Genomic DNA, 27,272 nt, shown 5'->3' with positions numbered 1-27,272 from the left:
ACAGGCTGAATTACCAGGTAGGTAAACTGGATTAACTTGATATCAAGGGAGGATTGTTGACTCTGAAAGATCCATTGGTTAGCCAAAACAAACATCATATCCATTTCTCCTCAGAAGGACATGGCGATAAGAGATCTTTATCCTTCCACTGAAACAAAGAGCACACTGAGTGCACCGGGCTAACACAGGCGTACTTGGAAATACACGTCAGACTGTTTCCAGCACACATGCTTTAGGCTATGTGTTAGCCAGGTGTGTGTGTGTGTGTGTGTGTGTGAGATACTGAGAAATGCTCTGTCCTGCAATCAGAGTGAAACAGGGGACTATGGGAGGAAGAGCTAGCTATGTGTTGCCCAGTTCCTCCGTAGTAATGTCATTGTTAGTATTTTGGGGGATTATAAAAAGGGACCTGGTGATAAATTGTCTTTTAGTAATAATGAGATGTTCCAAGCAGCTGTAACATCTGTTAGTGCGCTTTAAGCAAACATCAATGACGTACGCATGGCCGTAGCATTCACACGGTACTATTCTTCGGAGTGTCTTTTGTCTCATTGTAAACTACTTAGTGGGGGTCATAGACTTAATATTTTTCATAGCTAGGGCCAGTAGTTTTTTACTGGTCATGTGAGCTGAGCAGGAAAAACTCTGGACTGACCAGTCCCGTCTACTTATAGCCTGAGTATGTGACCTCAGCTGACTAGGAAAAACTCCTGGCTTTTCATAGACGATTAATGAACACAGAAAGAATGACATACACTGAGTGTATAAAACATTAAGAACACCTGCTCTTTCCATGACATAGACTAACTAGGCAAAATCTATGATCCCTTATTGATGTCACGTGTTAAATCCACTTCAATCTGTGTAGATGAAGGGGAGGAGACAGGTTAAACAAGGATTTTTAAGTCTTAAGACAATTGAGACATGGGTTGTGTCTGTTTGCTATTCAGAGGGTGAATGGGGGAGACAAAAGATTTAAGTGCCTTTGAACGGGGTATGGTAAAAGGTGCTGGGCTTTTCATGCTCAACCGTTTCCCATGTGTATCAAGAATGGTCCACGGACATCCAGCGAACTTGACAACTGTGGGAAGCATTGGACTCAAGATGGGCTCATGCACCGACGAATTGAGGCTGTTCTGAGGGTAAAAGGATGGGGGGGGGGGGGTGCAACTCAATATTAGGAAAGTGTTCTTAATGTTCTGTACACTCAGTGTATGTTCCATGTTCTGTACACTCAGTGTATGTTCCATGTTCTGTACACTCAGTGTATGTTCCATGTTCTGTACACTCAGTGTATGTTCCATGTTCTGTACACTCAGTGTATGTTCCATGCAATACATATGTTGCTACAACTTAAAGCTGTGGTCACCAACCTTTTTGGAGTCGAGATCACTTTGCGAGTCAAAATGCAAGCCGAGATCTCTCGTCATTCTTTTTAAACATGAACCTATTTAAAAAAAAGAGTACTGTAGTAATGAGGTGTGTGCAGTAGGCTATAGGCCCAAAACATTATCACAGCATAATGGCTTTGCTTGAATTTCCCTGCCAATGCATTCTTCTCAGACCATTTGTTTTAAATAATATTTCAACATTTGAGGTAGGCTTTATGAGGTTGGCTATATGGAGGTAGGCTATATGATCACACCGGTAATGTATCAGTTGTTGCATTACTCGTGAGGCACATCTGAGTGATCATGCATATAAATCCTTTCCTTTTTTATTTTACTGGGTGGAGGGAGAGAACAGCAGACTAAGGGTCTGCCTCTCAACATCCCTCCCCTCTACCTTTCCTCCGCTGACACTGACCAAAAGGGGACACAGTCTTCCAGCTGCTGGCAAAACTCAAGTCACATTATTTCTGCCTCGTGCACAAATTCATGTTGTTACTCCTATGACCAGAGAAAGTGAAATATTCCTCTATATAAAGAAGACCCAAACCGCTAATAAGAACAACGCAAGCCTATGGATCCACTTTCCTACTCATTCATTACAACTGCAGTGCTGCTTGCAGTGCAAGTAGGAAGAAAGAACATTTTATGGTTTATAAAAGTGTTGAATACAAAGTGTTGACAGTGATGAGTAAGAACTTAATAAACATGAACTCACTCAAAAACAGCAGCTCTTTCCTGTATTCGTTGACCGTCTCTCTAGTCATGGTTTTAAAAGTTTAGAAATTTCAGTATCGGCTTTGCTGTAACTTTCTTTTACGCCTGCTACATTGCTGCAGACACGGTAATCTGAGCCAGCTGATTGGCCAGTGATAGGTCTATAGTGCACTTGATTTGCTCGCCACGGTCCCGCCAGAAAGCCAGTTTGTACCTTCAGACATATGAAATGGTTCAAGGAATGCCTTGGTTGGTGACCACTGACTTAAAGCATAGTTTGGTACAGTGACAATGACCTCTTTGGTGTTGTTAAGTTGTGTGATTTTTTAATTTATTGAGATCACACAGTCATACAGGGGAAAAATAAAGACCGATAACAGGCTTTACACTCTGTTACATGACATACTTTATACAAATCATGATCAATATATCAAAACGTCAAAAATGTACAGAGTAACAAAATAAAAATAGTAGTTTCATCAACCAACTCCAGGGAATTGATTCTGAACACAATGGCCTGAGCGTAACAGGTTTGATCTCTTCACGCGTATTGCGGCGTCTTGGCAACCAACGGTGATGTTAGAAATAGTGTCTGTCTGAGGGCTCTAGCTGTCGGTCTGTTAACACAGGCTTACCTAGAGAGGCCTTTGACAGAGGTGGTCAGACAGGTCCCTGACCTCACAACCTATGAGATCTGATGCTTGTCTCTATTACAACACTGTGTGTCTATGTGCGTGTGTGTGGACATGTTTAACTATTCTTGTGGGGACCAGAAGTCCCCACAAGAATAGTAAACAAACAACAATTTGACCAACTGGGGACAACTGCTTTCAACTGAGATGTGTCTTCCGCATTTAACCCAACCCCTCTGAATGAGAGAGGTGCGGGGGGGGGGCTGCCTTAAATCGACATCCACGTCTTCGGCGCCCTGGGAACAGTGGGTTAACTGCTTTATTTCTAGGGGGTTTAGAGTTAAGGTTACAGTTAGTGTTAGAATTATGTTTAAGGTTTTAGGCTCCCGAGTGGCGCAGCAGTCTAAGGCATTGCATCTCAGTACTAGAGGTGTCACTGCAGACCCTAGTTCGATTCCACGCTGTATCTCAACCGGCTGTGATTGGGAGTCCCATATGGCGGCGCACAATTGGCCCAGTCGTCCGGGTTAGGGTTTGGCTGGGGTAGGTCATCATTGTAAATAAAAATGTGTTCTTAACAGACTTGCCTGGTTAAATAAATAATAAGGTTAAGGTAAAGTATAGGTTAGGAAAAATAGGATTTTGAATGGGACTGAACTGTCAGCTGTGTGTGGACATGTTTAAATATACTTCTGTGGAATTAAGAATAAACTAACAAAAATTTGACCAACTGGGGAAAAAGGTCAAATGCTATTTCTAGGGGGTTTCAGGTGAAACTCTTAAGGATCCGCCCCTTTATTTCAATTTCTGCCTAAAATTACATACCCAAATCTAACTGCCTGAAGCTCAGGCACTGAAGCAAGGTTATGCATTTTCTTGGTACCATTTGTAAGGAAACACTTTGAAGTTCGTGGAAATGTGAAAGGAATGTAGGCAAATATAACACAATGGATCTGGTAAAAGATCATACAAAGAAAATAAAAACCGTTCTTTTGTATTTTTTTTGGTATCATCTTTAAAATGCAACAGAAAGGCCATAATGTATTATTTCAGCCAAGGTGCAATTTAAATTTTGGCCACTAGATGGCAGCAGTGTATGTGCAACGTTTTAGACTGATCCAATTAACCATTGCATTTCTGTTAAAAATGATATATCAAGACTGCCCAAATGTGCCTAATCTGTTTATTAATAACTTTTTATGTTAAAAATTGTGCACTCTCCTCAAACAATGGTATGGTATTCTCTCATTGTAATAGCTAATGTAAATTGGACAGTGCAGTTAGATTAACAAGAATTTAAGCTTTCTGACAATATTAGATATGTCTATATCCTGGGAAATGTTCTTGTTACTTCCAACCTCATTCTAATCACATTAGCCTACGTTAGCTCAAGCATCCCGTGGAAGGGACACCAATCCCCAAATACATTTTTTAAGGTTAGAATTGGAGAGTGAGTGAAAGAGGAGGGGGGATTACTCTCCTGTACGGGTAAGTGTCAGGTGTCACAATTTTCCTGTTCTATAAATATCCACACATGAAAAGTGATAAAAAATTGCATTGTGACAGCTGAGGGCACACTGGGTGACATACGCTATACATCTACAAGAGAGGAACAGAACAGTCCACCAGCACTTGGCCTACTGCTCTGAATCCTCCAAAAGGAACAAATGGTACAGACTAAACCTTTGACCTGATCCAATCTTAGGTCAAAAAGATCAAATAGGGGGCACTTATATTTGCCCTGTTTCACACATGTACATAACCTCTACAAGTGTGTGGTGAAATGGAAATTAGGTTTTTTGCATATCCCATTCTCCCTGAGACTCCCTTGGAGAGTGAGGTCATGAAATGGGATCACCCAGATAATACATTAAGTTCGTTGTAAGTTGAGGGTACGTACGTTTTTGGTTTCCCATTGGTTCTGGGAAAAAGCCATAAGTTTCCTGACCGTTTTTAACGGTGTCAATTTTGCCTGTTCTGGGAACATACATGTCTAGGTTGCAGGGACGTTATGAGAAAATTTTACCATGGTTTGCTGAAAGTTTTCCTTGGGGGTTTTATTAACATTCTGAGAAAGGAAATTGAGTTATTTTAAGGTAATTAAATACAATTCAGAGAACATGTTTCATTTAGGTTAACTGTTTTGAACCCTTAGCACTGATAGGACACATGGAAATGTATTTGCTTAGGCATTAATCATGCAAACAAATTCCTTTTTTGATTGTGACATGGCATCAGTGAGATTCAAACCTACGATCTTCTGTTCTTTAGTCCTGGAATTAGTCCACTGCGACACCAGGACAGAGCTAGCATTCCATGTTTTTTTGTGCGTTTAAAAAAAAAACTCATACAAAGCTCTTCATTTCAGTCTATTCAGACAGACCCCATTTCAAAGAAAACAAGGCACAGTCAACACACCTGAACACACTAACCAAGATAGCGGATATTAAGTTTTGTTGATGCTGACATTCTGAACGTTATTCATTTTTTCTTGTGGTTTTTATGGAAAGTTTTATTCATGTGCTGAGAACATGACTTTAAAATAGAACCATGAGGAAACCTGTAGAAAACGTTATGCTGAAGTACTGAATTTTCCACAGAAGAAAAAACTGTTTCTTAACATTCTCTGAACAATTTGAAAACATTTGAAATAGAACCATGAGGAGACCTGTAAGAAACATTATGCAGAAGTACTGATAATCCCACCTACAAAGAACATGGTTCTGAGAACATTATGTGCTAGCTGGGCAGCCATTATTGACAGCACTCTGTGAGCAATTAGGGCTAAGGTGGGCAGATTGTTTTACAAAGTCAGTTCACGGATTCGAACTAGTCACTTTTTGATATCTGGCCCAACGCTCTAAACACTAGGCCGCCTGCTGCCCCAGGATAGGACTGATTCTGTCCAAAAGGCTATTGTCTCCAACACACACAAACAGGCAACCATCAAACCACAACACACATAAGTGCACAGCTCACGCGCATGGACACACAGACACACAAAATGACAAAATCAAAGATAGTCGCCTCACACAGCAATTCCGGAAACAGGGTTAAAGTGATTACGATGGCCCTCTCTAGGCTCTTCACTTCCTCTACGGCTGTTCTCCATATCCTTTCCTGTGCGCACACACACACACACACACACACACACACACACACACACACTTCCTCTGTCTGAATGCTCAAATCCTCTTCTCTCTATGAAAGCTCATCCATCCTCTTTCTCCTACCAGACCAGAGTTCACCCTCTCTTGGTTCATCAACCTCTCCTCTCCTGGTTCACCCCCTCTCCTCTCCTGGTAGACACCATCACCTATCCTCTCCTGGTTCACCCCTCACCTATCCTCTCCTGGTTCACCTCCTCTCCTGTCCTGGTTCACCCCATCTCCTCTCCTGTCCTGGTTCACCCCATCTCCTCTCCTGGTTCACCCCATCTCCTCTCCTCTCCTGGTTCACCCCATCTCCTCTCCTGGTTCACCCTCTCTCCTCATACACCCCATCACCTCTTCTCTCCCCTTTCCTCTCCTGGATCTCTCCCCCTCTCTTCTCTTGGTTCACCCCTTCTCCTCCCATCTCCTGGTTCGCCCCATCTCCTCTCCTGGATCGCCCCTCTTCTCTCTTGGTAGACCCCCTCTCCTCTCCTCTCTTGGTTCACAACCTCTCCTCTCTTGGTTCACAACCTATCCTCTTCTCTCCTGGTTCACACCCTCTCCTCTCCTGAATCGCTCCCCTCTCCTCGTTTGTCCCCCTCTCGTCATTTGCCCCCTCTCCTTGTTTGCCCCCCCTCTCCGGGTTCACGGGTTCACACTCCCTCTCCTCCCCTGGTTCACCCCCTTTCCTTTCCACTCCTGGTTCTCCCTCTCTCCTGGTTCTCCCGCTCTCCTGGTTCTCCCGCTCTCCTGTGTGATTAATGGATACAGAACACAGTCAGATTGTTTGTTCATCTGAAGAGAGTAGTGTTAACTGCCTGGTCATGCACTGCTGAAACCAAACACATCTGAAAGTCCAGTGTCACTGCTGCAGTATGCCAAATACCACACAAGACATTCCCTCTCAGGAAAAATAACCAAGGTAATTTCATATTTGGAATATATGGTAGTGATCTTCTAAATAGCTAATTCTGTTGTGCCTTCCCCTGTCCTCCACTCTCTCCTGCTTTGTATGCCAACATTCTCAAGTATCGGACTTGCAACCCTCTTCTCCTTAATATACCCTTTCTGTGTCGTGTTGAGGGCCCTAAAATTAGTGATGGATCTGGGGCATACCAAGGGACTCAGGAATACCAAAAATAGCCTTTAATAGATAACTCTGATAAGGTCTGGGAACTGGGAAAACAGCCCAAATTTAACAACTTTTAGAGGCCACTGGGTCAATGTCTACCCCTTAACTACTACATGTTCATTCCCTTTTCTGGTGTGTGTGTGTGTGTGTGTACACAGTGAATGTACACAAGCCAAACTCAGAGATGAGTAGTCCTATAGATATTGATAATTTTCCACTTCAAACATTAAATATTCATTGGGTTTGTCTAAAGAGATTCAACATGCACGGACAGACACTAAAATAACAAAGACAATTCTCCTACACAAGGCAACACATGACAGCACAAAGAATAGAACCATAGCTACCTTTCAGCTTCATGAAGGGTGGGGGCTTGTTCATGAGGGTGGGGGCTTGTTCATGAGGGTGGGGGCTTGCTCTGTAGCTATGTGTGAGCGACAGCTAGTATGTAAAAAAATTCTGTATTTTTCCCTGTGTCCACACAAACAAACAGAAGCACACAGAGAGGAAACGGGCTGACCTGGGCCTCTCAACTATTCTTTCATGGGTAGGATTCTCCTCCCATTAACGATCTTCAGTTGTCTCCTGAATAAAACTCCTCAGCATTATGTCATGGCTCAGCCCTCTGAGAGAAGCCCTTAGGGAACACACTCCAGGCTGCACACACAAATGCACTGCATAGTGGATAGGTGTTCATCATGACTGATCCTGCCAGATCAGTCACCATGGAAGTCAGGACACGAGAAGGTAATACGCTTATTTAGGAAAATCTACTGCAAAGTAGCCAATGATGTCTGAAACAGACATGAATCTTTATAGGGAGCATAAATCCTGTTTTTTTTTTTTTTTGCCTCCTGTGGCTTGCTGAGACTTGTGCTATAACACGACCGAGCAGCATTTTCTCACCTTACAACAAAGGCTCCTCACAAAGTAAGCCTGAGGTGAGATCCATCCATATTTATTTTGTATTATTATATATATTTTTCACTGCATCGTTGAGAAGGGCTCGTAAGCAAGCCTTTCATGGTAAAGTCTACATCCGTTGTATTCGGTGCATGTGACAAATAAGAAAAAACCTGTAGCTAGATTGTCAAGTATGCACTATCTAACCACAGTTGTCTGGAGCGTGCATATGGTGCTTGCAGTACTACAGTAGTTGGATTCCTGCATGGGCCACATATACTATACTGAATGTGTTGACTGTGCATCTACTACCATTTTACACTTTGCGGGTATATTTTTAAGACAAAATCACTCTCACTTGCAGTAATAACTACTATCCAAATGTTTATCAAGGATTTTTTTTTTACCTCTCTACCATGATAGGGTTTTTCACACACCCTACACCTTCCAGCACCAGCACCCTACACCTTACAACTCCAGCACCCTACACCTTCCAGCACCAGCACCCTACACCTTCCAGCTCCAGCACCCTACACCTTCCAGCACCCTACACCTTCCAGCACCAGCACCCTACACCTTCCAGCACCCTGCACCCTACACCTTCCAGCACCAGCACCCTACACCTTCCAGCACCAGCACCCTACACCTTCCAGCACCAGCACACTACACCTTCCAGCACCCTGCATAATATAATAATAATATATCCAGCACCAGCACACTACACCATTCCAGCACCCTGCACCTTCCAGCACCCTCCCTTCCAGCTCCAGCACCCTACACCTTCCAGCTCCAGCACCCTACACCTTCCAGCTCCAGCACCCTACACCTTCCAGCTCCAGCACCCTACACCTTCCAGCTCCAGCACCCTACACCTTCCAGCACCAGCAGCAATGTTCCCTCTAAACTGTGCGGCCACGAGACTGCTGCACAGAGCCCAGAAGAACTATCAGCCCAAGGAGACAAGCATGAGATTTAACTTCACGCAACTTCGTAGAGTTTTCCCTGTTAGTTAACACTATCAACGTTTCCCTTTACTGTGGCAATTGTGATGGAATCATCTCAATATTAGCCACTTCCCATTCAACATACCAAAACAAAATGAGCTGTGCAAGAGATTTTGCTGTAGGCAGAACACAGAGTAGGATTCTACTGAGCACGACTCAGCCCGTACTCTACACAGACCCAGCCCGTACTCTACACAGACCGGTGCAGCATAACCAATTAAAGCTGCAAAAGGCATATATGCAAATAGACCATTGCCATATACGGATCTGTGCCATACAGCTGTGGTCGTGAGTAGTTTAGCTTCTTTTGAGATCAAAGCAAGAGCTGCATGTAGCCTCGTGTGCACATTTTGTTTATATCCTTTGCTAGTTAGTGAGTTATTAGCCCAGTTAGGTAAAGGGGCAGTGTTGTATTCTGAGACGGTCTGAATAAGCTAAGTAGCCAATAGGCAGAGGGTAGCATAATTTGTCTGATTCTGTTTTACAGCTTCGATGCTCTGAAACCTGGTGTTGTTGTCGCCAAGGAGCGTTCGGACTGTCGGGACCAGGTTTCAGCTGCTGTGCAACGCTGACATCCTTCCTCTCATAGATGGTTTGCCTGTACAAGCACCACCTGGACTGGACACAGCTAGACAATAACTGGTTCGGACGGACTAGTTATCAGCACTATCTGCAGTGCCTCTATTCAAATGACTCTTTCAACACACGGTACTGCTACTATTTGTTTTGTTATCCTGCTGCTCAGCCACTTTACCCCTGATTGTATGCATATAACTTATCTCATTTATCACTATCGTTATTGATATTGTTCTTGTACATACTGTATATTATTTTATTTATATTGACACTATCTATTTCTGATAATGCTACTATGCAATGGATGTCAGAAGGTGAATTCACCAATTTGTAAGTCGCTCTGGATAAGAGCGTCTGCTAAATGACTTAAATGTAAATGTAATGTAAATGATTCTCTGTAATAATGGTATGAGAATAATAATGCATTTTATTTTGTAAAGTGGTTTCTTGCATCAAACAACAAAAACACATTTTCAGTCACCACCTTGTCTGAAGGACAAGTGGATAAACAGGTTAATGCCAAGCCCTGCAAGTTTTTCCTCAAAAGGCTCATGGAATGCAGGCCTACATTGAACACCACACATTGGCTGGAAGTTGCACAGAATTTTCAATGTTCAAGTTCGCGCTCAGCAGACCGGAAATTTGCTTAGTACCCCAAAAGATTTGAGGGAACATTGACCAACAGGCATCTCCTATTACCTAAAACTGTCCTTTTCCAATATTGTTAGAATGTATTAGTAATAGTCTCATAATGTTCAACTTCCTTCGTGGGCACTGCCAGTATAACCAATGAACCACTCAGCACAAGTCAGCTGACAAGACAGTGTGGACATGGTCACACAGTAGTCAGTCAGCTATGGCACGCAGGACTACATTGGGTTTAGTGACAGAGATAGTGGCTCACACTATTTCACAATGCCCAGTGCCCACTGTGTACCCTCACTCTTTTACTCTGTCTGTCTTGCTTTCCTTCAAAACCATCTTAAAGATCCATCATCTTGTCTGTGTCTATCTCATTACATATTGCTGAAGTAAAACCCGCTGATTCAGCAAACAGCCATATTATCTTGTGCCTGGGAATAAATGGTGATTAACATTCCAATAGCATTCATCTGCATAGATGTAACAGCCATTTAACTAGAACAAATTATTATTTACAACGACGGCCTAGGAACTGTGGCAGAACGACAGATTTTTACCTTATCAGCTTGGGGATTCAATCTAGCAATTTTTCGGTTACTGGCCCAATGCTCTAACCACTAGGCTACCTGCCGCCCCAGAGTGGCAGGTACCTGCCGCCCCACGTCAGAGGTAGCTGTTGGCTTTAGAAAGACTGCTGCCATTTTCTCACCATGTTTCTCCTCAGTTCACCTCAGTAGAAGTGAGGGGAATGCTTGTCAGTGTTTGTGACCTTTCAATGACAGACAGATGGTGTTGTTTGTACTACAATGTTTGGTTTATTGTCTGTTTTGCCAGTTTAAGATAAAGCCCTAAAATCTGCATGTTTGTTTTCATCAGACAATCCATCAATTCATTCCTTTTCCTCTATTCGAGAAAAATTCTCTCAGTTTAAGTACATGTTCGCATTTCATTCTAGATACAACTCTCGTCCCTTCATTCTAGAACATTTGTTCCTTCACTCTAGAACACCTTTTATTCTAGAACAGAGGTTGAACAAGACAATTGTCTCAGGTAAGAGGAGGCCATCCATCCAACATAGCTTGGTTACCAACTTCCTCGATTAAAAAAGGGCAACAGTATCTGAAAACAGGGAAGACATGGATCGGCAATGCTATTCTCTTAGCCTGTTCTGTTGGCCAACAACGGAGGCATGAATCTAAAATTGCAGGCTGGCACCTAGGCTATAATTCTGTTGCTCCACGTCTGCTATCCCAACAACACATCTGAATTCAACAACACACTTTTCCCTTTACTCTCCATTTAAACCGCTGATGACGTTCGTTCAGGTGGCTTGGGTTCCACGGCTGCTGTCAATGTGACAGTTGTGAATGGGGAAGCGCGTACACACACATGCAGGCATCATGAGCACAGGGTCTACTGCAGGATGTTGCCCTCGTCGGAGCTAAGATTACACACACACACAGGAATTCACACGCTCCTTACTCACACACGTAATGGAGATGCCTCCCTTCCACAGTTCAGCGAATAGAAGAAGCAGATCTCAGAGGAAATGCTTCCTAAAAATCAAGTACAAGTGACGCTTAGTATTTTAACAGGAAGAAACACTGCTGCCCTCGCTGTTCTATAACACTTCCAGGGTAATATGACATGTAAAACACTTCTGCTTTCACATTGATGAAACTAGCATTTAAGGCACAATGCGGATGCTCAACTTCCAGTTACTTTGTCTTCTCAAGACGTTTTGGAGGACTGAGGGGAGAGGTCTTTGTGAGTGCAAAGGCACAAAATCCAGAGGAACAGGACAACAAGCGCAGTAATTGTGTGTTTTAATTCAAATTGACTGTTTGCACTTTCCCCATTGTCACAAGAGAAGTAGAACTTTTGGATTGCACCTTTATTATTTCTATGTTCAACACGTCAGCATCTTCCAACACTGTGGGCTGTGACTGGTAATATGAGCTGTTAGGTGATCCTCAGCAGAGATGAGATGGCTGAATGGAGGTTTGGATTTCACTGCATCATCCCCTCAGCATCCTCCACAAAAACAAGAATACTGGACACCAGGGAGAAACGGAGGGAGATTTCCTGATTCTGAATTATACTCAGGTCTTACTAGCTACTCTGTTGGTATTTGAGACAGAGCAGGTGAGATAAACTTCCTGGAATCTTAACTGTGATGTCATCAAAGGTCCTCTTCAGCAGGCCTGAATAAGTTCTACTCCATCCTCTGGCCCCTTAACAGATCCTCCCTTGTGATCACTTACCTTACATGACTGAATTGGTTAACCTGAAGCTGCGCTTAGACCAACTCAGTCGTGTCAGATTAGTGATGATTACTTACTTCAAAGGAATAAAGGAGAGCAGAGGGATGCATTTACCAAGTACTGGAATAGGGCCTCTCTCTCCCTGGTCAGCTCTGCAGAAGGCAGGGGATATTGATGGCTTTTTATTTCTCTGCTTGGCTACAGTTTACTTTATTCCAGTGATTTGGGAAGTGTGAGGACGCTGGCGTAAACACTGGGAGCTGAGTGGAAACTGGGCTTTCCTGTTGTCTCTCTGACTCTGGGAGCATTCGGACAAGGAATGAGGATCTCTCCGTTCAGCCTTGGCTGAGACACACTTGCATAAACAAACAGGAATATGTATGGTTCTCTCTTCTCCATTCACATTCTCACTATGTCCCTGTGCTGTGACCTCAACCAGCCTCAGCATACAGTGTAAGTACACAGCACACACACAGAGATAGGAGCATCCCTGTACACCCCGGACTTTGACAGAATCTCACAGGCATTCATTCAACCGTTGGCACTCTGGGCTCTGTCAGTTACGGCCCCTAGTCATTTCCAGGCAGAATCTAAACAACTAAGCACTCATGAGACTCGATACACAACACACTCCAATCAGCAATGAATCACAAAAGATAAGTTGACAGTTGATCACTTGTTATGGAGCCATCTTCAACGAGATCTTATAAATAAAACATCAGCTCTTCACAGTTCAAATCTCTGTTGATCATGTCTGCCTTTTCACTATCAACTCTGAGCAAAAAGCAACAGTGAATCCACTGATGACCAATGAAAACCCCTTTCAGTTTTTGGGATGTACCAGACCATGGTTTACACACTGTTGTGCCAACCCAACCCATACTATGCTGGCTCGGGTATAGAGCAGCTGGGACAACAAGGATCTGTCATGGGTCGCCATGTCATCTTCTTATTTCATTCAATTTAAAGGGACACCACCAAAAAATGACTTCAAAATAGATACGTTATTTTCATTATCTTGCACATATCTGAACATATGACAGTTCCATGTTATTCAGATTAGAGAACACTATACCACTCCTGGACCAGCAGTGGTTCACAATCATGACTAAACTATTTAATATGTTTGGATCACCTGAGGACTGGTTGCCAAATACAGTACCTGTGCTATAAGAGACTGTTTGATGCTCTGATTTTCTTTGGAATCATCTGTGATCTGGCAGTTTTTATTTGACACTAGTAGGCTGGTTTCAAGCTGCATCTCAAAACAACGAAGGACCCTTGTATGGCAGTGGTACACTGACTGCAAACATCCGTCTCTTTCTCTATGTCTGTCCTATCTTTGACCCAGAGTGCAGCCAATCCATAAGTATGTCATTATTACTGTGAGATAACCACTAGGCCAACCATAGGAACACTGCCTTCTCCTGCGTCACTGCTCAACTCCACAGAGAGCCTGTAGCCACATTACACCATGCACAACTCTCTCTCTCTCTGTGTGTGTGTGTGTGTGTGTGTGTGTGTGTGTGTGTGTGTGTGTGTGTGTGTGTGTGTGTGTGTGTGTGTGTGTGTGTGTGTGTGTGTGTGTGTGTGTGTGTGTGTGTGTGTGTGTGTCTAACGGTGCATTTCTCAGAGTGAGAGGAACACAGCCTTCTCAGTTTTTTTTATGTATTCAGATAGACGGGACGCTGTATCTTATGGCATTAACACGACATAAGAGCCATAACATTCTCATTATTTTATGGCAAAAACACGACATAAGAGCCATAACATTATCATTAGTAACGTACTGCAATGCCAATAATTTCATCAGTTTGGATCCTTGGTCGAGTCTGAAGTGAAGGGATAGGCCTATGTGCACGTGAAATAATATTTCCTTAAAGATTAATGAAGGTTAATAACTAAAACAGCTCCGAAACTCTCCACCTGCCGAACACACAGATTATGCCCTAACACAAACAGACGGTAAAAATGAAATTGACAGAACCTAAGTGCCCAATCACACGGTTGTTTGGGGTATCGAAGTAAAAAAAGGCTGCATTTTGCTGCACGGAGACCACCATAGCATTTAGATTCCGATCACGTCATAGATCATCATAAATGTGCCACTGCCAACTGTAGCAAATGATCATCAGACCAGAGTTTGACCCCAGTTCTAATCATACTGTCTGAACATGTTGAATATTGCGAAAGAATGGTTACAGTTTCACTGGTGGGCTCTACTACAGTCTAATCATAATCACGCAGAAAACAATTCGTTAAACAAAACCTAAAGCTGATGTGCGCGGTTATTTTTTTAAATTACATTTAGAGGGACCTTTGTTCACAAACGTAGGGACTGTCAAACGATTTTAACCTACAGGCCTAAACATACATAAGCTAGATTGGACATCCATTGAGCTAGGAATGGATACATTGAAGGGTTTAAAAGCCTATCATAAGCAATAAAACATGTGGTTTGGTGATGATGAAGGTGGTGGTGTATGGTATAAAGTAGATTTTAGAGCAGCATAGCATCTATAAATATCATGTTCAAAGACAATTTAGATTGCATCACTGTAGCATTCAACACAAAATGGAATTCGAACCCCATTCTACGCGTCGAAATGGTTCATTCATTTTATTAGGCTGTTTGAAGACCTACCTTCTCTTGCTTTTAACAGTACCGTATTGGCCACAATATTCTCCAGCTCCATCTAAAATCCTTTGATTTTGCTGAATAGTTGCGTTGTTGTTTTTACGTCGGCACAGCAACACCTTGCTCTTCACGGCTAAATTGCTTTTCGTTTTACTCCAAATCCGAATCAAATGTATACATTTCAAATTCCTTGAAAGTCTATACACAGGCAATCGAGGAAATCCTTGTAATACTAACTAGGGCATGGTTCATATTGTCGGCTCCGAATACAGCGTCCGGAGGGCATTTCCATTCCAATTCCGGAGACTGTTGTGTTTCGTGCGAAATTTGGTGCGGAATCAAAGAAGGATAGGACTGTTGAGCCATCAATACATCCCGAAACAGCCCGAGACCTCGGCAAGACCTACATCCTTTGGTAACGCATTCGTAACAGCGGCTGAAGCACAGACCAGTAGCACTGGTGGGAGTTGGTGAAGTGTACTAGACTCAACGTGCTCCACCTCTTGGTGCGTAATAAAAAAAAAGGGAAAGGGCTGTTTTTTTATCTTGGTTGTAACGTTTGGCGGAGCTCTAAGCGGTTTCCCCAGTGGTTCTGGTCAATATGTCGGTTACATTTGGATGTGTACAGTGTACAGTCTATGGAAGTTCAATGATTTATAGTAAGAGTTCGCAAATCTTGATCCACCAAGTTGGTGGTTCCAATATTCCATTCCATCGCCCGTGGAACACGCAGCCAGTCGGAAGGGGCGTGTTCATATCTGGCCCATGACGTATGCGTTGCTGAGTATGCCTGTCTGGCTGTCAAAGACATCTGATAGCGGCACATTCTTGCCATCCCCTCCCAATGCAATGCCAAGCGGTAGAACTGAAGATGAAAGACCTTGGGAGAAAGAATGATATTGATAAAGGTGATGTTCCCCATACATAGGCTATTGGCCGTTGTTCAAATGCTGTTTTTCATCTGACATGGAAAGCCTAAGAACCGCGGTGCACAATAACATATTTTAATTATGAAAACTGATCAAACACAACATCCAATTATCTCAAGATCTCATACAGGCCTACCAGTAGACTTTATGCCATTGGTGATTCTCTGCCTGTCTTCTTAGGTTCATATATACTGAACAAAAATATTAACGCAATATGCAAGAATTTCAATAGTTTTACCGAGTTACAGTTCATATAATGACATCAGTCAATTGAAATGTATTCCTGAGGCCCTAATATATGGATTTCACAAGACTGGGCAGGGGTGCAGCCATGGGTGGGCATAGGCCCACCCAATTGGCAGCCAGGTCCACCCACTTGAGAGCCAGGCACAGCCAATCAGAATGAGTTTTTCCCCACAAAAAGTCTTTATTACTAACAAAAATACTCAGTTTCATCAGGTGTCTGGTCTCAGACGATCCCGCAAGTGAGGAAGCTGGGCTGGCGTTTGTACACGTGGTCCGCGGTTGTGGATGTACTGCCAAATTCTCTAAAACAGCATTGGAAGCCGCTTATGGTAGAGAAATTAACATTCAATTATCTGGCAACAGCTCTGGTGGACATTCCTGCAGTCAGCATGTCAATTGCACGCTCCTTCAAAACTTGAGACATCTGTGGCGTTGTGTTGTATGACAAAACGGGAACACACTCCATCACTCTCCTTTCTTGGTCAAATAGCCCTTACACAGCCTGGAAGTATGTTGGGTCATTGTCCTGTTGAAAAACAAATTATATTCCCACCAAGCGCAAACCAGATGAGACTGGACATTTTTACTAAGATTAAATGTCAGGAATTGTGAAAAACTGAGTTTAAATGTAGTTGGCTAAGGTGTATGTAAACTTCCCGACTTCAACTGTATGCTGAGCACTTGTCGGCTGCTTTTCCTTCACTCTGCGGTCCAACTCATCCCAAACCATCTCAATTGGGTTGAGGTCGGGTGATTGTGGAGACCAGGTCATCTGTTGCAGCACTCCATCCCTCTCCTTCTTGGTCAAATAGCCCTTACACAGCCTGGAGGTGTGTTAGGTCATTGTCCTGTTGAAAAACAAATGACAGTCCCACTAAGCGCAAACCAGATGGGATGGTGTATCGCTGCAGAATGCTGTGGTAGCCATGCTGGTTAAGTGTGCCTTGAATTCTAAATAAATAACTAACAGTGTCAACAGCAAAGCACCATCACACCTCCTCCTCCATGCTTCATGGTGGGAACCACACATGCAGAGATAATCTGTTCACCTACTCTGCATCTCATAAAGACACGGCGGTTGGAATCAAAAATCTCAAATTTGGACACACCAGACCAAAGGACAGATTTCCACCAGTCTTAAGTCCATTACTTGTGTTTCTTGGCCTAAGCAAGTGTGTTCTTCTTATGGGTGTCCTTTAGTAGTATTTTCTTTGCAGAAATTTGACCATGAAGGCCTGATTTACGCAGTCTCTTCTGAACAGTTGATGTTGAGATGTGTCTGTTACTTGAACTCTGTGAAGGATTTATTTGGGCTGCAATTTCTGAGGCTGGTAACTCTAATGAACGTATCTTCTGCAGCAGAGGTAACTCTGGGTCTTTCTTTCCTGTGGCGGTCCTCATGAGAGCCAGTTTCATCATAGCTCTTGATGGTTTTGCGACTGCACTTGAAGAAACTTTCAAAGTTATTGACATTTTCCAGATTGACTGAACTTTATGTCTTAAAGTCATGATGGACTGTCGATTCTCTTTGCTTATTTGAACTGTTCTTTCCATGATATGGACCTGGTCTTTTACCAAATAGGGCCATCTTCTTTATACCATCCCTACCTTATCTCAACACAACTGATTGGCTCAAACACATTAGGAAGGAAAGAAATTCCACAAATTAACTTTTAACACTGCACACCTGTTAATTGAAATGCATTCTAGGTGACTACATGAAGCTGGGTGAGAGAGTGTGCAAAGCTGTAATCAAGGCAACAGGTATGAAGAATCAAAAATACATTTTGATTTGTTTAACACTTTTTTGATTACTACATGATTCCATTTCATAGTTTTGATGTAGTTACTATTATTCTACAATGTAGAAAATAGTAAAAATAAAGAAAAACCCTGGAATGAGTAGGTGTGTTGGAACTTTTGACTGGTACTGTACATGATATACGATTGAATCCGTGTTCATGCATCTCACTGTGCCCGTACCCATATGGGGAATAAAACTTAATGACTTGCGTCTACATATTGACAAGCATAGGGTATTGCAGTTCTTCAGGTCCCATTGATAGGACAGTCTTGAACGAATCTCGTCTAGGTTGTTCTCCCATGATTAAAGATTCACCAATAGAACAGAGGGTAGAGACTTGTTATTCTCTATATCGCCATATTTTCATCTTCTGTGTTAGGGATTAGGACCTGGTCCCAGGTGAGCATTATGTCATGCGCAGTCAAATCATTGAAGTAGAATTCTTCATCCAAATTGAGGTTAGTGATCGCTGTTCTGATGTCCAGAAGCTATTTTCGGTAATAGGAAAATAATGGTGGAAACATTATGTACAAAAAAACTTTAAGATCAGCACAAAAAGAAAAAACACAAAATAGTATATTTGGGCAGGAGCCCGTAAAATGGACGCTATACATCCCAGCGCGATTCTCCGTCAGATTAGCTGATCCCACCTGATCATCCGGTTGGACATGACTTCAACAGGGTCACCAAGAGGGATCAGCCAATGAAGTTGGAAGTCCCACCCAGTTGACTACATTAAAATGATAGAAGCCCTCAATGGCACTGCCCATGCTAATATACTAGAGACCTCCATCACTCTATGAGAGACCACAGTGCCTTCTGCAGTAGAGCAGTGATCCATAGTCAGACTCAAATGAAAATTCCCATTTACAAATTAAACAAAGCAGACTTCAGTAATAAAATAACAAAAACTTTTATGGAAAACAAATCTTGTCATTACAATGTGTCTGCTTACACTAACAGAGTTCATCACTATATACTATTGACTTAGTTCTCAGTGCTATGGTATGAAAATCATAATTGATTTCTCATCAAATGTAGTCTTGTAGACAATCTAGGTTGTGTGGTCTACCCTCAAATCATGCATCACTTAATTCATTGTTTGCTCAAACCAATGAGTCAATCAAAATTAAATCAGTACAGTATTTAGTGTGACTTGCGTCATCTACAAAGCACACATTCTTCTCATAGTCTTCAAAATAATCCCCTATTCAACATATAACTGAGGAGTCCAGTATTACGGAAGAAAATGGAACAGAAGTGCCTTCAGTATTCATCGAGATTATCTGCCTTGGGGATGGATAGGCCTCTGTCCTTCAGTGCGGTCACCTTGGCTTTCTCTGTCTTCTGCTTGGCTTGCTGTTGCAATCGCTGCTCCTCCAGGATCTCCTCTATAGAAACTTGCTGCAAGACGTTGTCACACAGCTTATCAACGTCCTAAAGTGGGATTATATTAAACATACTGTCAATGTACATGTCATGCATGTCCTTCTGGAGAGTAATAGCAGTGGCACACATGTAAACCCCAGCAACTGATGGTTCTCAACTGATCAAATCAAACTGTATGTCACATACATGCACCAAATTCAACAGGTGTAAACCTTGCCGTAAAATATTTACTTACAAGCCCTTAACCAGCAATGCAGATTTAAAAAATTAATAATAATATTTGCTACAAAAATGTATCAGTGAGTAGCAGCAGCGTAAAAAAGGGGGTCAATATAAATAGGCCAGGTATCCATTTGATTAACTGTTTAGCAGTCTTTTGCTTGGGGGTAGAAGCTGTTAAGGAGCCTTTTGGATCTAGACTTGGTGCTCTGGTACCGCTTGCCATGCGGTAGCAGAGATAACAGTCTATGACTAGGGTGGCTGGGGTCTGACATTACCCGGTATAGAGGTCCTGGATGGCAGGATGCTTGGCCAGTGAGTTCAAGCAAAGACCATCTTAGAACGATAGGATCCTATATTTCTACTGATGAATATAGCCTTAAGATGCTTTTGGGAAACCAGGCCCTGTGTGTGAATCAACCATGCTACGTAGGTGACAACTAAAGTTTGGGCTGAAGTACTTACTGTGAGTATATTGAAAAACATTCAACTAATTTGTAGTATATCCCCTCTGGTCTAATCAACAGGCATACTTTAGCACAAACAAATGACTGTGTAGGCCTACTCTACTAAGGAAACTAAAGCAGCCTTAAAGTACTGATAAAGAACAAGAGGGTGGCATGGATGAATACTTACTATTTCTCCAAGCAAAACAACGTTCTCTCCTCTCACAATGAAGATTCCTCTGGGGATGTCTCCAAACTTCTTGCCCACATGGATGCGCTCAACTGTTTGATGAAAAACTAGGTTGGCTGAAAGAGAAGGTGAAGAGATGAGATAGGGAAGTTAAGATCATTTTCCCTTTGATTGCCTGAATGTACCTACTTGTCAATACTCAGATAATGTAACTTATTCACAACATCAAACTAAGCTAAGAAGGCTAGTGTTTAAACTGAAATATGATTATTAGTTTGTTAATTTGCCATACCAAACTGGTCAATGCTTCTCAGAAACCCAATTAGCGTTCGTCCATCTCGAAGCAGTACAAGATGCTTTTCTGCAAGAAAAAAAGGATGTTTATAATTGAGCCACCGCACGTGGTTACAATGTATCCAAACGTTGCCCCCCACGCCCCACAGTGAGTTTTTGATACAATGTTGCAAGGTCGCCGCGTGTCAAATGATGAATAGATAACAAGGGGTTCATAATTCACCAGTGACTGTATTTGATCATTATCATCATCACGGTTTTCGAACGTTGGAAATGTTTTGGGCTTTTCACTCACACTTCTGTCTCAACTCAGCCTAACCTTCGCTATCCCAACTTACTGTCTATGTCATCGATGAGACTCGCGGTCCCTGGCATGTAGTTCATTTTGATCGTGTGCAGTTAATCGCCGTGTATGACATGTGTCAAGACAAATCGTTAAAAAGTATATCTGTATCCTCTCTACAGGAAGAGCAGGGAACGCATGCTCAGGGAAGCCCTTCCTGTAGAATTGTAACCCATTAAGCGCCGATAGCACCGCACATTGGAAAATGTTCTTCTGTAATTTATTATTGTATCCGATAATAGATAACATTGTTATTGTATTTGAATTTCGATATAGATATTAACGTGACAATTTAGGCTAATATAACTTTAATAACTGATGTATATTTAGGACATTGCATTTTTCTAATAATGTAATACTTTGAATGAATATGCGTTTGGTTTTTAATAAGACACAAATATTAGGCCATTCAAACAACAACCGCGAATTGTAACCATCGCAATTTGTTTAAACAAATTATTGGTTTAAATCGACGCATTCGGTGGGATCTGCTCTAAACTCTGAGCGCCTATTGGTCAAAATAACAAATATTCCACGCACGTGGAAAAAAGGAAAAGGGAGGGGCGAAAATTAAAGGGGCAAACAATGACATATTTAGCTGCCCATGGTCAATGCCTTCAACAACTCGAGAATTTCAATAAAGCTTTTGTTTTTCATAGCAGTCAGAGCGCTCCGATTTGACAGTCCATTTTATCACGATTTCTTTTAATGACAAACGACAGAAGTGCTGGGGACGCTGCTTGGGTGATGCATCATCAAATGCAGTCGAATCCCAAATCCGCCTGGCCCTCAAATTTCAACACGGAAAATAATAACGTGAACTGGAATAACGCTATGGTACGACACATTGTATAGCTAATTAATGTCAACACGTAGATAACTAGTTATGTTAATCACATTTTAGAACATACGATTTAATGTTCCACGCGTTAGTATTTTTGTACTGTGTATACAGTTGAGCGTTCATTAGCTAGCTAGCTAGTTAGCCTGCGTTCTAGCCAGCCACGTTAGCTAGCTAACCATCTTCTGACCGTTTGTCCCATCTACCTAACTAGTGGTGTCCTATATTGCTAGCTACCGAACTTGCTTATTTGGTTATATTTGACATGCAGATTGTCAAGTTATGCAGTTTGTAGTGTATGATTTATATCCTAGCTAGTTAATAGCTACTATTTTGTGATTCTTCCGCTACTAGCTAACCTTAGCCAGCTATTATGTAATACAGTAGGAAATGCTTTTGCATTCGGTCAGTGTCTTGCTTCATTACTAGACGATTGGATACATTAGTCAAACAAGTTCTTGAAGTGACGTGACAATAGAGGTCTGGGGTTACTGTTTACTCATGTCAATATAGTTGACTATTTAAACATTGCGGATTTTGAGCCCAGGTAAAATTTCTTATCATATGCCTACAGGACGCTTCCCAATACCCAGGTTACTCCTCAAACTACTGGTATCCCCAGACACATTCCACAGCAGGGCACTATCCAAATGCCTACCCTTCAGGATCTGACGTACAGCCACCTTACAACCCACAGGTACAGTGCACCTCATGTTATGTCATAGCAAAGGCCCTCTAAATCCACCTCTATACATGGGGATTAAGTCCTAATCCATCATCTCAAGGGCTCTCACCCTTCCTTGACACTTTGTTGCTCACGCACACATATTTTCACAGACTAGCAGTCTGGCACTCATATTCAAACCCTTACTGATGTATGCACACATTCCCTCTCTCCCTATCCAGGCAATGCAAGCATATCCAAATGGCCACGGCGTCTATAACACTGGTCCAGGCCAATATCCGGCAAATTCTTTCCACCCATCCAACCCATTCTACTGTGCAGAGCAGATGTCTCCCAGGCAGGCAACAGGCCAGTACCCTAGCCAGGGCTGCCCAGGACCAGAGCAGAGCACAGTCGGGTCAGGACAACCCCACAACCAGCACCAACATCAGCACCACCACTACCCTGGACCACACTGTCAAGGGGTAAGTGCATTCAACCAGGGCAGTGTTTAACAGTGTCTGAGGTAAAGGCAGTTGGGCATAATGGCTCTTGTCTATTTTCTCCCAGGCCCCTAGCTATCCTCCTGGGTCTTACACACACTATGGGGAGGGTGGTCCTGCATTGCCTGCAAACCCCCAATACCCCACTGGACAGGCCCTTCACCCTAGGCCGCAGGCTGAGGCTTGGGCCCACTCAGGTGGGTATGGGCCCTCACACCAGCAGTGGCAGCCAGGCACCCAACCTCTGCACAGCAACTATGGAAACCCTGTCCGCCCACAACACCCCCCAGCCTGGCCAGGCACTGGCACTGGAGCCCCACCCCCCTATGAAGCCAAGGTACGTGTGGAACACAAGGGAGGCATCTCAAAGACCTAAATTGGCCTTTGGTTGTCTCGTCTCCTTTATTTGAACATATGGTTTCTAAAATACCCTCTAAGTGGTACTAATTTTGTTCTTTTTGGAAGAAAGGGGATAGTTCAGAAAAGCTCATTACCCTCCTCTGGTACCATAGCATTCTTGGGTCTGAATTAATTTAATTTCTATTAATTACACACTAATTGTGTAAGACAATCTTTTTTACCTCCTCAGGACCAGCACTACCCAGGACCCCACCAGCACCAGTGTGCCCCACAGGTGGGACCCAAACCCAGACCAGCCCCCTCCCCTAACCCCACTAATGGCAAGCCCGTCGACTTCAGCTCACCTCCCCAGATGTACAACAAACCAGGACGAGGGGGGGTGCAGGAACCAAAGCCTTCCCAGGGTGAGCCTCCAACCCAGCCCCAGGGGCCAATCGGGCCCCAGCCCCTGAGCGACAACCCCAGCTTGGCCAAAGTCCAGCAGGTCATGGCCCGGGTGCTTTTGCTCCATGAGGATGTGGATGAGTTTGTGGGTAAAAAATCGGACAAGAGTTACCGATACCTGGAGGAACTGCTGACCAAGGAGCTGCTGGTTCTGGACTCAGTGGAGACCCAGGGACAGGAAGTGGTCAGGCAGGCCCGGAAGGAGGCTGTGCAGAGGATCCAGGCCATCCTGGACCGGCTGGAGAAAAAGGCCTTCTGAATTGGACCGGTTCTGGTTCTAAGGGTCTTACTGTTCTTTTTTTGTGACATTTGAATCTAAACCGGTCCCTTGGAATTAAATGCCCAATTCTGTTTGTTGACTACATCTCCTGGATCGTAAAGGTTTAGATAGACTGGTTCTCAACAAGGACTTTTGGTTTGTAATCAGGCCAGCTTATGCTACTTCACGCAGGTGTGATCAGGAACATAAGAGATGCCATGTCAAAGTATTCATGATGGCAAATGTAATGGTTGTACATATCAAGTCATGACTAAGTTATGGTGTTGTTGGGTTAGTTGTCATAACCCGACATTAGTGTCCATGATGGCTTAAAGCATCGGTTATGTCATGCTTGTGCCAGTGTAATGTAGTCTTATAATGGTGGTTTCATATAGTGTCACCATGTTCATTTCAAAGTAGGTAAATGTTGCCCTTTAATCACTGATAGGGTGAGATGTTTTTGCTTGGTTAATAAGGCTTGGATTTGGCATAGGCTAATCTGATCCTAGATCTGTGTTCAAAGGCCACTTCTACCATGAGTGTTCCATTCACCATGTTTTCTTACATGTTGCGAACCATTTGCACGACCATGAGATTTTCCCTTTCACTCACCCTAACCTTATCACCCACATGTCATTGTAAGCAGAATGCAAACAGTGTGCGTTCACACACAGCCTTCCAAATTGCCGCAGGGATTTACATTAAGGGTTGCCCCATTGCCTTTGTCAAGTTAATTGGGCGGTCATGCAAGTTGAGCCTGCTCTGAGGTTGCTCCATTAGTCAGGTGATATGTTTTTAGAAAGTGAATACAACCAAACTGCAAAGAATTTCAATAGCCTAAAACTGATATCCCTTTAGGTGAAAGAAAGATTTATGGTAGTTGGGAAGGTCACACTTTTTTTACTGATTTAAAAAAAAGTGAAAGGCAGGCAATATGGCGCTTCTGCTTCATTTACATTTGAGCAAGTGACCATAATATTTGAGCAACCATAAAAATTATCTTGACTTGCCTTTTGTAGACTTTAATATCAATCCCTAGGTGGGTAACGTTACACACAGTATCTACAAAGGTAGAGTCAATTGCTTTTCAATGCGGTCGATGGAAGAAATTCAATTAATGACTTAGTTGCTCAATGGAAATATTGAAGTTTCAATTCACTCCCTGAATGAATTGTTTTAATTCCATCTATCCTAACCCTGGTATGTATGTATGTATAGTAGTTGGTCTACAACTCCTCCACAATGCTTTTGCCATTGATTGGTGTTAGACATTGTAATTAAGTGCAGGCCTAGAATCAGTTTAGTGTTATTCTTTGAAGGACGAAAAGGAAAATTGACCTTAGACCCTTTTGAATTACTTCCTTGTTTAGAGTAATCTCTGACCTTTCTACCAGTTTTACCATTCAAGTTCATATCAGACCAGGACCCATATCCATAAATCGTCTCGGAATATGAGTGATCTAGTATCAGGTCCACCCTGTCCATATAATCTTATTCATTATGATCTAAAAGGTGAAACTGAACCTAGATCAGCACTCCTACGTAGAGGCTTTGTGGATACGGGCCCAGTGATATTTTAAGGAAGAAGGATGTATTGAAACAGGTGGTTGGGGTCAGCTTCATCCTACAGCACTATGATTGGATGTTTATTTATTTCAAAACCACAAATCAAATCACTTTCTTAGATTGTGTTAATTTCTTAGAAATCAGCTACTTTGATCAAAATAAATAATAATAATAATCACGAGTGCCATAATATCGGCAGGTGCTTTTTCAAATCGTTATAAAAAATAAACTTTAAATCTCTTAAGCTTTGCATGGATCAAAATGTTCTGTTTGTCATGTTTCTTTTTTTCCTGTGATGTTATTTTTGTGTTCAGATAGAGAACCATTCACTAACTAAAAAAACTATATATTTGTAACAGGGACCAAGGTCCTGTCTACAGCGGTTTCTGACGTAATTGCATGTTTCCAACATAAGATGGGACTATTTTCCTGACTGATTCAGAAATGACTACAGCTCAAACAGATGAATTGCATTAAATGTCAGTACATTTTTCAAATGTGTTATGCATGTTATTGTATAGTCTTTTGGAAAACATACCATAAACACTCAAAATTAACAAGAGTTTGTCATATGATAGGTGTGAGAGAGAAAATGAAAGACGTTTGAATGAAGTGAGGGGTAATGAAAGTGAGACAACACACTGCAAGCTGATACACAGTACCAGTCAAAAAAGTTTGGACACACCTACTCATTCCAGGTTTTTCTTTATTTTTACTATTTTCTACATTGTAGACTTAAACAATGAAATAACACATGGAATCATGTAGTATCCAAAAACTGTTAAACAGATCAACATATTTTATATTAGATTCTTCAAAGTAGCCACCCTTTGCCGAGTGGCGCAGCGGTCTAAGGCACTGCATCTCAGTACTAGAGGTGTCACTACAGGCCCTGGTTCGATTCCAGGCTGTATCACAACCGGCTGGGATTGGGAGTCCCACAGGGCGGCGCACAATTGGCCCAGCGATGTTAGGGTTTGGCTGGGGTAGGCCGTCATTGTAATTAAGAACTTGTTCTTAACTGACTTGCCGAGTTAAATAAGAAAGGACAGCGTTGCACACTTGGTGCTCTCTCAACCAGCTTCACAATGTAGTCACCTTGAATGCATTTCATTTAACAGGTGTGCCTTCTTAAAAGTTAATTTGTGGAATTTCATTCCTTCTGAATGCGTTTGAGCCAATCAGTTGTATTGTGACAAGGTAGGGGGAATACAGAAGACAGCCCTATTTGGTAAAAGACCAAGTCCATATTATGGCAAGAACAGCTCAAATAAGCAAATCGAAATGACAGTCCATCATTACTTTAAGACATGAAGGTCAGTCAATCCGGAAATGTTTTATAACTTTGAAATTTCTTCAAGTGCAGTCGCAAAAACCATCAAGCACCATGATGAAACTGACTCTCATGAGGACCACCACAGGAATGGAAGACCCAGAGTTACCTCTGCTGCAGAGGATAGAGTTAACTGCACCTCAGATTGCAGCCCAAATAAGTTAAACAGACATATCTCAACACCAACTGTTCAGAGGAGACTTTGTGAATCAGGCCTTCATGGGGAAATTGCTGCAAAGAAACCACTACTTAAAGGACACCACTAAGAAGAGACTTGCTTGGGCCAAGAAACACAAGCAATGGTCATTAGACCGGTGGAAATCTGTCCTTTGGACTGATGTGTCCAAATTTGAGATTTTTGGTTCCAACCTCTGTGTCTTTGTGAGACGCAGAG

General features: G+C 42.5%; 3 protein-coding genes across 4 annotated transcripts in view; 1 reads left to right on the top strand and 2 right to left on the bottom strand.

Moving 5' to 3' along the window:
* The window catches only part of LOC135513846 (G protein-coupled receptor kinase 5-like), a 49,071-nt gene extending 33,325 nt beyond the window's left edge, over positions 1 to 15,746 (bottom strand). The window contains exon 1 of one of the 2 annotated variants that reach the window (XM_064936804.1): positions 15,055 to 15,746. In XM_064936804.1, coding sequence (XP_064792876.1) covers positions 15,055 to 15,106 — 52 coding nt within the window. In that variant the 5' untranslated portion in view covers positions 15,107 to 15,746. The remainder of the gene's footprint in view (positions 1 to 15,054) is intronic. The other variant, XM_064936803.1, reaches the window with a different exon arrangement.
* Positions 15,747 to 18,924: 3,178 nt separating this feature from the next.
* On the bottom strand, positions 18,925 to 21,063 carry LOC135513845 (U6 snRNA-associated Sm-like protein LSm1). The gene is made up of 4 exons (XM_064936802.1): positions 20,904 to 21,063; positions 20,564 to 20,632; positions 20,272 to 20,387; positions 18,925 to 19,464 (listed from the first exon to the last, which is right to left on the bottom strand). The coding sequence occupies exons 1-4, from the start codon at positions 20,947 to 20,949 to the stop codon at positions 19,294 to 19,296; spliced, it is 402 nt and encodes a 133-aa protein (XP_064792874.1). The 5' UTR covers positions 20,950 to 21,063; the 3' UTR covers positions 18,925 to 19,293.
* Positions 21,064 to 21,344: 281 nt separating this feature from the next.
* On the top strand, positions 21,345 to 26,042 carry LOC135513844 (BAG family molecular chaperone regulator 4-like). Its single transcript, XM_064936801.1, has 5 exons — positions 21,345 to 21,745; positions 22,324 to 22,446; positions 22,656 to 22,898; positions 22,984 to 23,253; positions 23,506 to 26,042. The coding sequence occupies exons 1-5, from the start codon at positions 21,617 to 21,619 to the stop codon at positions 23,977 to 23,979; spliced, it is 1,239 nt and encodes a 412-aa protein (XP_064792873.1). The 5' UTR covers positions 21,345 to 21,616; the 3' UTR covers positions 23,980 to 26,042.
* The last annotated feature ends 1,230 nt before the right edge of the window (positions 26,043 to 27,272 follow it).

Source organism: Oncorhynchus masou, chromosome 25 (genome assembly GCF_036934945.1).
Source record: "Oncorhynchus masou masou isolate Uvic2021 chromosome 25, UVic_Omas_1.1, whole genome shotgun sequence".
NCBI classification, from domain to species: Eukaryota; Metazoa; Chordata; class Actinopteri; order Salmoniformes; family Salmonidae; genus Oncorhynchus; species Oncorhynchus masou.
The sequence above is the reverse complement of the archived record's forward strand: the minus strand, read 5'-3'. Positions and strand labels throughout refer to the sequence as shown.

Coding starts and splice junctions, on each gene's coding strand:
- LOC135513845 (XM_064936802.1), bottom strand. CDS start 20,949: ATGAACTACATGCCAGGGACCGCGAGTCTCATCGATGACATAGACA. Junction 20,388..20,563: donor GAGAAGCATTGACCAGTTTG/GTATGGCAAATT, acceptor CTTCTCTTTCAG/CCAACCTAGTTTTTCATCAA. Junction 19,465..20,271: donor TTGTTTTGCTTGGAGAAATA/GTAAGTATTCAT, acceptor ATCCCACTTTAG/GACGTTGATAAGCTGTGTGA.
- LOC135513844 (XM_064936801.1), top strand. CDS start 21,617: ATGACAAACGACAGAAGTGCTGGGGACGCTGCTTGGGTGATGCATCAT. Junction 21,746..22,323: donor TGAACTGGAATAACGCTATG/GTACGACACATT, acceptor ATATGCCTACAG/GACGCTTCCCAATACCCAGG. Junction 22,899..22,983: donor CTGGACCACACTGTCAAGGG/GTAAGTGCATTC, acceptor ATTTTCTCCCAG/GCCCCTAGCTATCCTCCTGG.